Here is a 14117-nt window from a genome sequence, read left to right on the forward strand (position 1 = left end):
AGAAGAAGTCAGTCCTGTTTATGTCGGACAACTCGGTAATGGTGATTTAACTCGTCAGATGGGGTGGGTAGGTACCAAATTGCCTGACCTGTGTGCGCCAATTTGGTAATTTCTAAAGTGGTGCTGTCTGTTTCAGATTGACATAAAAATCACACACATCCCTGGCATATATAAGGTCCTGGCCAATTTCTCCCCAGAATGGGCCAGGTTATCCATATGGATTAGTTGCTTCATCTATCAGTTTTTCATTGGATTTGTGTGCTTTGGAGTGTCTGATGATTGACTTTTTTGCAACAAGATGGAACCACAAATGCCCTACCTTTGTCTCAATGATTCCAGACCCAGATGCTTGGGTCATGGTTGCACTTTCAGTCAGTTGGGAGAAATTATTGACCATTGGTCCCTTCCCATCTTAGTACTAAAATTAATACAGTAAATAAGGGTCCCTCTCAGATGGGAGAAATGTTGGGTCAATCATCTGCAAATCTAGCAGTAGACCTACTCAGGAAAATTACGGCCAATCCGAATCTTCTGAACCTTAGTTGCAAGTGTTTCACCATCCTCTCCTTCAAGCCTAGCTTTTGCCTTGTGAGATTGTGGAGATACTTTTGAGAGCAAAGTGGCCCTCCATTTGGGAGGCTTATGAGGGAAAGTGGAATGTTTTCAGGCACTAGTGCTGAGTCAGTAATATTTTCCCTCTGAGTTCCATAATCCCTCAACTGGCCAACCTTTTCCTCTGGCTCTATGAGGAGAAAAAGTTGGCACCAGTTATCATCAAAGGTTACTGCTCATGATATCCGAAACATTCAGGAACCATTGCAAAAGAAATCTTTCATGATTAATATATATCATACCTAATAGCCAATTTAGATTTGAACAGTCTGTTTCCAAAATGGAATCTGTCCTGGGTCTTAACATGGCTCACTTCAGAGAAATCTGAGCCATTAGTCCAGAACTCACTGCAGCTGTTAAAATTGGAAACTTTTCCCTGATAGCTTTAGCTTTGGCATGCAGTGTTAGCGAGTTGCATGGTCTTTGAGTTTACCTGAACTATCTTCACTAGATCGAATGGTTTAGTCATCCTCATGACAAAACCAGGCTTTAGCCAGGAACTGTTTACAGTCATTGGGCAGTCAGAGAGTCATGATACACTCTATCTTATCTGTATATAGATAAGTAGGCAGCAGTTGCCATACAAGATGCTGTCTGCATCCTCCAGCACTCCTAATGTTCTCACGGGTTAATATAGTGATACTGTGTATAGCATATCTGAGAAATGGCATTAAACCAAAATTAAACATCCTTCTCTGAGAATACTTACTTGATCGAATTCATTAAATACCCTCCCATCCACTATTATATAATTATAAGCATCCTCATTGGTAGTTGTGGCAAGTGGAGGTAATGGACAAGAGTTATTCCCCTTTGTCCATTTGAAAAAGACAGAAAAGATGACTTGTACTCATTTAGTAGGACTGGATTCAGGAGGTAGCCAGCTTATATTCCTAATGTTAATGTGATCAGGAGAAGATTCTCAGAAAGACATAATTAGAAAAACTGGCTTTCCCTTGCAGCATAGAAAGAAAAATCATTTAAAGAAAATTGTCTTAATGTATCAATTTGTGCATAATTTTAATAGTTCAGTTATTTTATTTTGTAAGCAAGCATTCCTCTTTGATTTCAAATGTAATGTTATCCTTGAGTAAGTACCATTTTCAGAAAATTTAATTAATTTTTGTTACACTTTGTTAAAATGTTAAAAAATATCACTTTGAAATGGATTTTGGATGCAATCCAAGCTTGAACTACCTTACAATTCACTATTGATATCATGTTGCCAATTGTGTGTGTGTGTGTGTGTGTGTGTGTTTGTGTGTGTGTGTGTGTATGTATGTGTATATATACACACACACACACACACACACACACACACACAGAGCGGTAAACCACCAATTTTCCGGTACCCTTGATTCCAAAGCCTTGCCGGATCAACAGTTTTGCCGGACCAACCAAGGTCATGCATTGACAGTATAATGAAGTTCAGTCTGCATTATACACCTGCTCAGGACTGAGGTGCTCATCAACTACAAGCTTCTGAAATTTGTCCACATACTTGGCAGCTCCTTCATGGTCTGCAGACCATTTTTCTCCACACACTTTATGCATGGAAATTCCATGACACTTCTTGAACCTTTGAAGCCATCCTTCACTATAGTCACACTCATATTCTACTTTTAAGTTCTTTATGACACAACCATCCTGCCAGACAAGTCCACTCTGTCACTCATAGTTGAAACCATTCCATCATCACTCTGTCATGCATAGTACTCGTACCATCTTTCATAGTTTTTCTAATGTTCATTTGCTTCTTGGAATCACTTTCTGAATAGAATTTCAATATTTTCTCTCTCTGCTTCTTTATATCATAAACAGTTGATGAACCAATACCATATGTGTCACACAGCTTTTGCACAGAAACACCATGGTCCAGTTTTTTCAACAGTTCTACTTTATCTTGTATTGATATTGACTGGTGTTTACACTTGACACCACCACTGACGCGTGCATATTTCTTGGAAGCCATAGCTAGGGTTAAATGTAATTAAAATAAGCTAAGAATCGCATAAAATACAAGTATCACCACAAGAACTGCAGTGTAAACAATCCAAGTGAGTGCATGCCCAGTAAACTAATTTGGTGATGTCAGGAATTTCAAGTACCCTCTCGTAATTTTCCCTGGACTAAAAGAAGTGCTGGACCATATGTTGCTGGAAAATCTGTGGTTTACCTGTGTGTGTGTATGTATGTATATATATATATATATATATATATATATATATATATATATATATATATATATATATATATAATCTGTTACTACAGGTTCCTAAAATTGGTAAAATGTTAACAAATATCAGAATTAGATAACTTGCACTATCTGTTTGTTTATAAAAGTTTCAGCAGTAAAAAATGACCTGTTATATGACGTGTCTTTCCTTTTGTAGTGGAAGATATCCTTCGAAATCATCTTCACTGTAGAGATTGGGGGTTTGTAAGCTTTCTGGCAGGGCTTCTATGCTATGATCCAGGTAAATATGAAATATTTAAATACAGGAAAGTGTAAAATTTCAATTATCATAATTCTTGAGATTATCTATATATCAGCAGTATATTTGCTCACTTCTTAATTTTTAGCTCCACATAGAAATTTGTGGGATGGATTGTTGCCCGTCCTTTTAGCAGAAGTTTGTTATTGCTACTCCTCCTAAATTACCATATATACTTGTGTATAAGCCCATTCACATATAAACCGACCCCCAAACTGAACAGGTATAAACACTAAAAAGTGCGTGACCCATGTATAAGCCGACCTACAACTCTGAGACATCTCAAGATGCATGCGGTAAGTTCTAAATGCATTTATTTAGGCGTACTTATATTTAAAAAAATTACATGTATACGTATCTCGAGGTTGGCATGCATGATTATTAAAAAGAAATGGTATAAACTTGTTTGAAAAGTAATTTATTTAATTTTTTGTTTTCTTATTGTTTGTGCCTAATTTTGATTTGTGTATAATTTGATTGAACAATGACAAGAATTTAGCAGTCGCGAGTTGCTGTAACACTATCTCTCGACTCGATTATTGTTTGTTTATGCATTATTGCATTGGACATTTTATATCAGTGCACCAGTAATTAAGTTTTTACTTTGCTTTGAAATTGTAAATACCTAACTTAAAATGTAATCCCAGTATGACAACACATTGAACAAACAATACGGTTCGATTCAATGCTCACAATTTGGCTACTGAACGTATTTATGTAATGGCGCCACTGCATGTACATTGTAGGTTTGATTACGCACTGAATTAAGTATATCCCTTGGAGTCGAATCATGGGCACCATTGCACAAAACTTTGATGATATCTCCAAAATACAATAATAAAGTTTCGGAAATAATGCTTCGAAAATTATGCTACACCATACCTGTCAACTTTCATGCCAGAAGGAAAGAAAAACTCCTGATTTTTGGGGTTGATCCACACCTCCCTCCCGATTTCATAACATCTTTGATTTCTGCAGAGATCTCCCGATTATTACATTATATCTTGGATTTTCATTTCTTCTAAACAAGATAAGTCCTACATATTCTGTTGTATCACCTGTGAATTATTGTTGTGATGAAATAATTACTTTACTATAAAGAATTCGCTTCTTCACTAAATAGAATATGTTTAAACATTATTTATGTAAATTAATGATTTTTTTTACCTCTACAATAATAAAAAAAGTAAACCAGATCAAAAAAGTAAACCATAACAATAAAATCGTCCACAAATAAATTCGATTCCAAGAATGATCACTACGAATGCTGTAACTCCATATGCTATAGTGCCATTCCTATGAAAGAAACTTACACGAGTGAACACCTGGCATTTTTATAACGTATATACCAACGTTAATTGCCATCGTTAAATTAAAAGAAGGAATGAAAATACGTACCACACAGCAAATGTGTGCTCAAAAAACTAATTCAGAATACATGTTTTATACTAAACAATATTAAATGCTTTACAAGTTGACAATAAGGGAAAAAGGTCAGATATACAAAGAGGGGAAAATAGTTGCCACATGTACGGTACCATGAGGCTGGCTATTTTGGTACCCTTAGTTCAGCAAAATCTGTTATTTGCCAATCAGTTGCTGGTACTTGCATAACACACAATAGTGTAGAACATGGTTTCTTTGAATTACGATGGAGGGCCAATCATTTTCACAAAATAGTTACATGGATAAGAATTAACTTTTAATTAGTTGTGATGACTTTCTTGCTTGTTTATTTAAGACTAACCTTCAGCTATTGTGCAGTTTGACCACAGCTGACCAGAATATGAATATAGGGCCGGTCTAGGGGGAAAATAGGGCATGTCACTGGGAGAAACAGCGAGTCTGTATTTGCGAATTTCATGCATATTGGACCAGGAAGATCGATCAATATTTAGTGAAAACAAGGTTTTAAAAATGCCACAAAAAAACTCCTGATTTTAGGTCACAATATCTTTTTTTCTTATTCAGTCTCCCTACTTGGCATTTGAAAAGTACATAGGTTGACTTACACCCTGTTTTACAAAACTATGGTAAGCGTGCTAATGTTATGGAATAAAAGGAAATTACACATCAATGTACTGGTGTAGTTACCAGTCAAATTTCCGTCTTATCAAAAGCCAGTTTCACGGTTTTAATGATTAACTTGCCTGTACTGCTGTCGCAAAACGAAAGACAAATTTGCCAACTATCAACATAGTAGATGCAGAATCATCAAACTTTCCATTGTTTGTTCAGCTAAACAACAAAACTAAAATTGACTGATGCTGATCTTAGTTGATCTATACAAGAATTTTAGCCTTTATTATTACCACTCTTCGTGAACATGTAAATTATGATGGTTATGTGCCTTGAACAATTAAACGTGTGTCCTTTTTTAAAATAATTCCTTAGTTTGTAGGATCGCTTATATCATTGAAAATGAGTAACTCGTGAGCGCATGATTCAATGTAAATTTAACAGCTATTAAGGACAAGATCAGTCATAGTACTTTATAACAGTTTAATAATTGTCGGGTCACTGAAAGTTACTTTTTTTACATTCCTGTCTTAGAACACGGAAAAAATTATAGTTTTGTGTCAGCCATTACAGTAGTCAACAAAAAGACATGAAAGCTTTCAAGTTTAGATATTGGCCGGTGGATAAGCTGACCCCTTCTTTTTCCAGGCCTTTACTTTTTCCAAAATTATTCGGCTTATACGCAAATATATACAGTACTTGGAGTTTTGCCATGAAACTTTACACATACATTTATCCAAAGGTCAGCTTAGTGCTAAATGAACAAGGTGCTACTTGGAAATCCAGTGTGGGTGCCACAGCAGCCATCTTGAAAATCACTACTCCACCTGAACACAGGGTCATATCAATATGAGGTTTTCACTACAAGACTTGTGATCTCTAGTTTGTCCTGTATGAAAATAGTGCAGATCTTGCATCCATCTTGAAAATCTTGTTATTGGTACACCTCCTGGATGGATGATCATATCAACATGGAGTTTTCACCAAATAACTTATGAAGATGCCCAGCTTATTTTAAATAAAAAGGATGTCATTTGTATATGGCTGCCGCGGCAACCATCTTCAAAATCTTGTTACTGCTACACCTCCTGAGCAGAAAGTCTTATAGAATTTTTATCAGAATGCCAATCTGATATTGAATATGGCCACTATGGCAGGCATCTTACAAATCTTATCACTACTTATGATGAATGCATGGTCATATTGATTTCACCAAAAGACTTCTTATTATATCTGATGTGTCCTAAATTAAAATGGTGCCAATCTTGCATCCAATATGGCAGCCATGTAATGTGTTTTTTCTTATCCAAATGTATATGGTACACTAAGACTTGGGTGATATTAGTCATTTACTGATTGAGGGAAAAGTGAACATCTATTTTCATAACAAAATTTAATAATTTATTTAGCTACAGACTTGTAATTGGTAATCTAGTAATCATTTCTCATGTGCCTCACTGGTTTGTTTATTTTGATGGAAAGCTTGAAAAACATGGAACAAGTTTTGTCATTAAAAGCCTTGTTTTGAATACTTTGTACCAACTGGTTTACTTTGTTCTGTTCCATCAAAACATACTCAGGACACAGGGAAGGTACTTTCAGTATGGGTTAGTCACCCATGAATGCAGCTTCAAATTTTGTATCATTTTCATATAAATTCTGTAAGTAATAAGAGTGCCCAGGCACATGATACTTGTGAACTTAAGAGCACTCATACTCATACCTGGTACTGCACTCACGAAACTCTTTAACTTGGATCCATGTTCATAGTCATATTTGTACCGCTCCTGTGGCCTAGTGGTTAGAGTGCAGGAGGTCAAGGGTTCGATCCCCAGCCGAGTCATACCAAAGACTTACAAAAATGGTACTAACAGCTGGCTCGCTTGATGCTCAGCATTAAGAGGTTAGTGTTAGGACTGGTTGGCCTGGTGTCAGGATAATGTGACTGGTTGGGACGTCGTGCTACATGTCTGCAGCATGATGCCTCAGTGCTAGACATCACTATAAGCTGTCACACTGCAGCCATCGTAGCAGTATGACTGAAAAATTGTTAAAGCGACATTAAAAATCCAAATCACACACACATATTTTGATACTCTGGTAAACTTCATAAAATTAATGTCTATATTGGGCAACATTTTACAATGGAAAAAATTACAACTTTAAATTGTCTTATATTTTAAAAGAGTTTGGTTAATATTGAATGCCAAAACTTTATTTTGATTGTGCCCTCAAGTGTAGGAGTTTCATAAAGACAGGGCCTGTCGTGACGCTATATATTCTTTTAAATTGACAGAATTTGCTGTACCATAAAATTAGAAAATAAAGCTGTAATATTTATCTTTAATAAATGACAGTGCTTTCTTGATTTTACAACATTCTGGGTTTTTAGTTTGGCTTGTTAGTAGTGTCATCAGCAGCGGACACTGCTTCATCAGATTATCAATGCATTTACTTGTATCTGCTCATCATTATAAATGAAGTTATTGAATTTCAGCTGAGAGACTGACCGTATCCGAAGCGGCTAGGCATCCATTTCTAGCTGGAGAATTTCCAGTGGTATATCTGTTTCCTCAATCACATGGTAAGTCTTTATTTCCCCACAATTGTTAAAACTTTATGATTTTGATTTTCTTGTTCCATATTTACATTTTTTAGGCTTGTATCATGTTGGAATTGAAATTGCCTATTTAAAGGTCGGCTTGCCATAGGCCAGGAGAGCTCATGTTATATCCTTTTGTCCATCATCTGCCATCCTTTCATCAGCATGAACAAGTTTGTTATCACAACTCCTGAACAACTTGGAGGATTGCCGTGTAAATTTACACACACATTCATTGCAAGGTCTAGTTGGTATAAATGAAAATAGTGTTGCTAAGACATCCCATGTGGCCAACAGAGTAGCTGTCTGGAAAATCTTTGTAAAATTACTCCCGAATGGATGGTTATATCAGCATGTACTGTCAGTGCCAATGTCTTATGTTGACTTTGCTGCCTGGACCAGTCAGCCATCCTTCTGACTATACAGCTGACTCAAGAGTTCCCATAGCACTGGTTTAATGCACAAATGCAGCATTCTAACCAGTCAAGCCAGCCAGCCATGCCAGACAATTTTATTAGTGTACAAGCAGTATGGAATGTCCCTAAACCACCTTTTATAGCCTTCCAGTGTGGAAGATTTTCGGCAATGCATGACACTTAGATGGCGGCATCTTTGCTGTACATGTAAGACATATCATAGGAAATTCCACTGGAGGAAGAGGACCCTCAGTCTGATCCTACCATAGAAAGAACTGAATTTAGTTATAATTTTATTTTTGTATCGTATCCTCTGCAGAATGTCCCCCACTGCCAATTACAAATACAAATTACAAAGTCAAGATATTAGTTGATAAAGTTGAAGATGACATACATCTATCCTTTAATATTTTACCTCAATCTTTGAAGATTGTGGAAATAGCTTCTCATGTATCAGAAAAACAAAAGTGATCCTGGTAATAAACAGGCCTTTTTCTGGCAAGTCAAATTATGGCTAAATGATTATCTGTATTGGTACAGGTCACATAGTAAAAACTATTATACAAATGTGCCTTGACTTGACAAAGATTTCACTGCTGTAAATATGTCCTCCCTCTGTATGACAAGGTGGATAGGCAAGTTTTCATTTCCACATCAAAACTTAAATGAAAAGTGGTTTCTATTTCCTCTCTCTTGAATGTGGTCATTAATAGGGCGGCCCATATCGTGATGCACTCCCTTCCATTTGGGTCCCCACTCGTATTTGGGGATGTATAGGGGAATTCAGAAAACAGACTGCGCAGGAGTTGCCTCTACAGTTGTTGGTACAAAATCCATTCTCGGCTCACACTCATCACAAGCAGCCTCAGATGGGATGACAAGCATTAGAGATGTTACAAAGCTTATACTTGGATGCACCAACCTTACAGAGGCAGAGCGAGCAATCCTAGATTGTCTAATACTACCATTCACAGACAAGCAGTGTGTGGCCTTCCAACTCCAAGCAATGACTTAATCCCTCTTGTGCCCCTTGGCAACCCTTTTGTGGGTACCAAAGCCCTTCTTTTCCTCACTCATGGTTCAATTTATTCCCTCGTGATGTGTGGTTGATTTAATTTGTTTTGGAGGTGCTCCTCATATCCAGACCTACCAGCCCTTTATGATTTCTCCTTAGGTGCAGAAATGTTTTCCACAATTTTAGTCACCAAGATCAACCAGCAGGCAAGAAGCCTGAACTGTTCTGAAAACATATTTATGATTAAGCAATTGAGGAAGTTCAAGTCTGCCACAGTATCATGTCTTGATAAATAACTGCAAGAACAAGTGAAGATTATGAATACCATAATAAATAGAAATGCAGATATATTTCTGCATATATGTAGTGTTTTGGTTTTATATTGCGATCTTGATATAGTGTAGTATTGATGGTCAGAGTGGATGGAGTTTTTGTCATGGTATTTTTCACTAATTCATGTCCAAATTCACTAATTTTTATCCCTATTTTCACTAATTGCAAGTCTGGAAGGTGGACAGCTATGAAGTTGGCACCTTCCCAACATTTCATTCATATGGATATGAATCTAGTCCACCTCCCTCCTAAAAGCATTGACTGCATTGTCCTACTGTTGTTTTCCAAACACTGTATCAAGGTGAGAATATTGCTTCAACTCCCCTGCCTCTTCAGTGGAGCAGCAGATCTTGGTCATCTCTACATGCAGAATGGCACTCCTCTTTCAGTGGTGTCCTATTTCTTGTCCATTAGATCAGCAGATAAAGATTCCAGTGGAAATAAGGAACTTAATGATTCAGTTTTAGAACAGAATGGCACGTATCAGAAATTCTGTCGGAAGCACCACAGCCACAGGTCAGAATCTGCACAGACACCAGCTTGTTAGGTTGGTTTATCCACTTTTAAGTCGATTTCAAGATGGTCATTGATAAGTGGACACAGAGAGAACCCTTCATATCAAACTCTTGGAAATGAAGGCAATCCTCAGAGCCTCAGTAGTAACATCATGATTTGAAAACAGTCCTAATAAGGTTGGATAATTCAGTGGTGGTCGATTTTCTTCGGAAACAAGGTGGAATGAAGTCACCTCAACTTGGCTTCAGCATCAAGAGTAAGTCTGCTCCATGCTGTCTGCAGATTAAAACTACCTAATGGTTAAGTCGTTTTGGGTTTTATCTCTTCTGTCTACTGGCAACCAGAAAATAACTTTACAGGCCCTCTTGATGATTGATACTTTGATGGAGGCAAAGTTGCAGGATCTGGTATGTGCTATCCAAATTTTACGAAAGTGCATGAAGTCCATCCACAGGATTCCCACGCTACCGGGAAATCGGAAAAAAGTCGGGAGAAATGATAATTTATTTCCCGACTGATGGGAGTCAGGAAAAACCCAGAAATTTTCCACCACCACTTGACGCCCAAAACAATCATGTAATTGAGTCGTAACTAAACTGATCTTGAGTTACATTTATCAAATTCTAACTAGAATATACGGAGGGTGCAGTATGGATCATTTGGCTGCTTGCAATGAACATATATGCTGAGTCAGTCCAAACACCCAGTGGATTAGATTCATCTAGTAGACTTTTATTTTCAAAGTCAGCTCGATATCCCTATCTTTCCTTACATGGAAGTTATGCAAAGAGGCCAACATGGTGGTGGCAAAGCATAGCTGCTTACCGGATGGCCTAGCAAACTTTAAACTTTGTTAGCTCGAGTGATACATGCATGAAATTGATGTGAAAAATACCCATTTTCTCAGAAATTGTATTAAAATCGTTATGTCTTTATTCTGCTGAAAGACAAGATAAAACTATGTCATTGGTGAACTGTGACCTTATGCTTGCAATTTGCATTGCTATTCGCATGAGTACACAAATTTAACAACCCACATTTTCAAATGTTTTAGAGAAAGAAAAAAAATTATTAAATGAAACCCATATACTGGTTGTAATAATAATACAAAAAACGAAAGAACACAAAATTCTCCATGTTTATATATCCCGAGAACAACTTCTGGTGTTTTGTTGTGTGTTTTGTTGTATCATGCGACGACTACGTTGACATGTGCTGTCTGCCTGACAAATCAGACTGGCCATATTGCTGGTGTTTACAAAAAGTATCTAACTTACATTTAATATAATTGAATTTCTGTACAACAACATTATAAAGGAGTTTGTTGTTGATATCATGTGACTAGTAATGCAAATGGAGAGTACTGTGTCAGGTTGCATGTAAGCTGTAGTTTCGTCTTGTCTCTCAGCAGATTAACGACATATCGATTATAATATCCCCAGCTGAGTCGCACCAAAGACTTACAAAAATGGTGCTAACAGCTGCCTCGCTTGGCACTCAGCATTAAGAGGTTAGCGTTAGGACTGGTCAGCCTGGTGTCAGGATAATAGGATGGGGTGGGACATCATGCTACATGTCTGTGGCATGATGCTCCAGTGCTAGACATCACTATAAACTGCCACACTGCAGACATCTTAGCGATATGACTGAAAAATTGTTAAAGCTACGTTAAAATTTTAAATCACACCACACGCACACATGCATGATTATAATACTTGCCAATTCTGAGAAAATAAATAATTTTCCTATCGATTTCATGCAGGTACAAATCGATAAAACTAAGTTTTAATTTTCTAGGCCCACTGGTAAGCGACTACGATATATTGCTACTGCACGGTGGCAGCAAATTCCAAGTTTTCTATATGTAGTTGCAATGACCCCACACCCCAACATAAATGTCCAAATATGAAAAATGGGGTGGGAATATTCGGAGGAAACTCAGATTAGAAAATAGACTGCTCTTTGTTTTAAGCCAAATTTGTAGTCCAAATTGTTAAATCTCAGAACTGAAATGAGAAATTGTTGTCCCTTGTATTAAAAAGTTTAAAAATGTGATACGAGCACCTGTATCAATACAGGTTTGGGGACTGCATTAACGAATGACCAGAAGATTTTACAGAAATTCAGTCCTTGTTTATACAACAGTATATAATTTAGAAGGTCTTTTGGCAAAATTTAAATCAACCCTTTTGAAAAAGTTTTTAAATGATGGATTTTCAACCAGATCGTCATAAGGAGATTCGGTTGTGTGAAAAATCTTTTTTGTGCTTTTATTGGCATGGATAAATTCAGGGTTAAACTCTTTTCATTATAAGAAAAGATTCTAATTATTTGCATTTATGGCAATGTTTTTTATACTGTTATAGGAAATGTTACTTTCTATGACATGCATATATATATATTGCTATAGAATTCTTTAGAATTAAAAGTTTTGAAAGAAAAGATAACATAATTTATGTTCATTATATTGTTCCCACTTAGCAACATAATGCAGCAAAATAAAGTTAGCATTTTTTATCTGAACATTGAAATTACTTTACATTCCAGTTTATAGGAATATATTCAAGCTTGTTTTGTGTGATACATTTTGTGTTTTTGTACATGATCATCTTTTCTGACTTTGATGTTTTTGGAGAGTCTTAAAAGAGAAACATATTTAGATTTAGAAAATGCATGTTTTATGATCTAAAATGTTCTTTAATTCCATTCAGTAATGGTCATATGTGAATCTTGAAAAAAGTAATTTCATCCTGGAAAAACCCTGGAAATGACCTGAAAATTTATCTTTAGAAAAGCGTGGGAATCATGTATCCAGTGTGGATGCCAGAGGTTTTTTCCTCCCACCAAAACCAAAGAAACAGGACATAACCCCACAAACTTTATCATCCTAGCTAAAGGGAGTCATCCAGACAGTATATTCTAATCTCTCATAGGAGCAGGTGTGTCTGGTTAGGATTTTGGCATACTGCAATATTTCAGTTAAAGATATAATGAAATCAATCATTTGCCATGACTGGTCTACTTTTCCCTCTTTCTTTTTGTGTGAAATGGCCTCACAAAACATTGAATCTGGTTGGTCCCGTAGTTGCTGCCCAGACAGTCACCAGACCATGGCACACCTGACTCAACCACATTCTTGGGTAGGACATTTCAACTTTTGCACAATTTGTACGAGAAAAATCTTTTTTTTTTGTAACTATTTGTCGAGTGCGGTAGTCAACAGGATAGTTCCTTGTACATGTTTAAATGCTTTTATTCATTTGTGTGAGATATTGTAAGGAGAGTTTTACCCTTAGAGTTCCTTTGACCCCTCAGGGTGCTTGTAGGTAGAGGTCGGATGCTCAGCATTTCCTTCGCTTACCTATTCTCCTGATGTTAATGTGATCGACTAATGTATTTGATGGAGAAATTAAATGTTACTGTAATTTATGTTTCTCTGAAAATACTTACCCAAGCACAATACACATACTATAAATCCTCCTCACAAATCAAACATCCTGTACCAGTTCTCAAGTTAAAACTGACATGATCTGGTATGCTGATTGCCGCTTTGCAGAATTACTTCCCTTTGTCTCCACATGGGTATAGACAGACTTTTTAAAGTATATGGGAAGACTGGAGGTAGCAGAAATAATTACTAACATGAATGTGATTGGGTTAGTATTTTCAGAGAAACTTGATTTGACTATAAAATTTCCTTTTATACACATTTTTAAACTTTTTTTCCCACACATTTTTTGACAAAACCTTATTAGCACAGTAAAACAAACGAAATTTATTTAGGTTTATTTGTATTTTTATGTAGATGACCCAGTTAGATTTCTTGACAATTACAGTAATTTTTTAAATACATTTGTGAACTTTTTGAAACATTGCATGATCTTTGAAATATCACTTCCACCATCTGTGATTTCCAAGCTTTGTAAATAGCATGCATTTGGGTAATGGAGAAGTGTATCAGTTTTGGGATCTGAAACTTAAATATCAAGGTCTTTGGGGCTGAAAAGAGACAAATGTTTTCTACACAGTAATATTTTATATCTCAGACATGAGCTGAACCTTGTGGATGGTTTGCGCTTGGATTAGGGAGAAGTCTGTTGAATTTGGGG

The 14117-nt window shown here is 36.5% G+C and overlaps 1 protein-coding gene across 2 annotated transcripts in view; it reads left to right on the forward strand.

Annotated features, from left to right (window-relative positions):
• LOC149808172 (uncharacterized) overlaps positions 1–14117 on the forward strand; it is a 138849-nt gene that overhangs the window by 111775 nt on the left and 12957 nt on the right. For both annotated transcript variants that reach the window (XM_089974064.1, XM_089974073.1), the window contains exons 10-11: positions 3006–3089; positions 7624–7710. In XM_089974064.1, the coding sequence (XP_089830190.1) occupies positions 3006–3089; positions 7624–7710 (171 nt within the window). The remainder of the gene's footprint in view (positions 1–3005; positions 3090–7623; positions 7711–14117) is intronic.

Source organism: Sinohyriopsis cumingii, chromosome 1 (assembly GCF_028554795.1).
Source record: "Sinohyriopsis cumingii isolate HCF-2022 chromosome 1, ASM2855479v2, whole genome shotgun sequence".
Lineage (NCBI taxonomy): Eukaryota > Metazoa > Mollusca > Bivalvia > Unionida > Unionidae > Sinohyriopsis > Sinohyriopsis cumingii.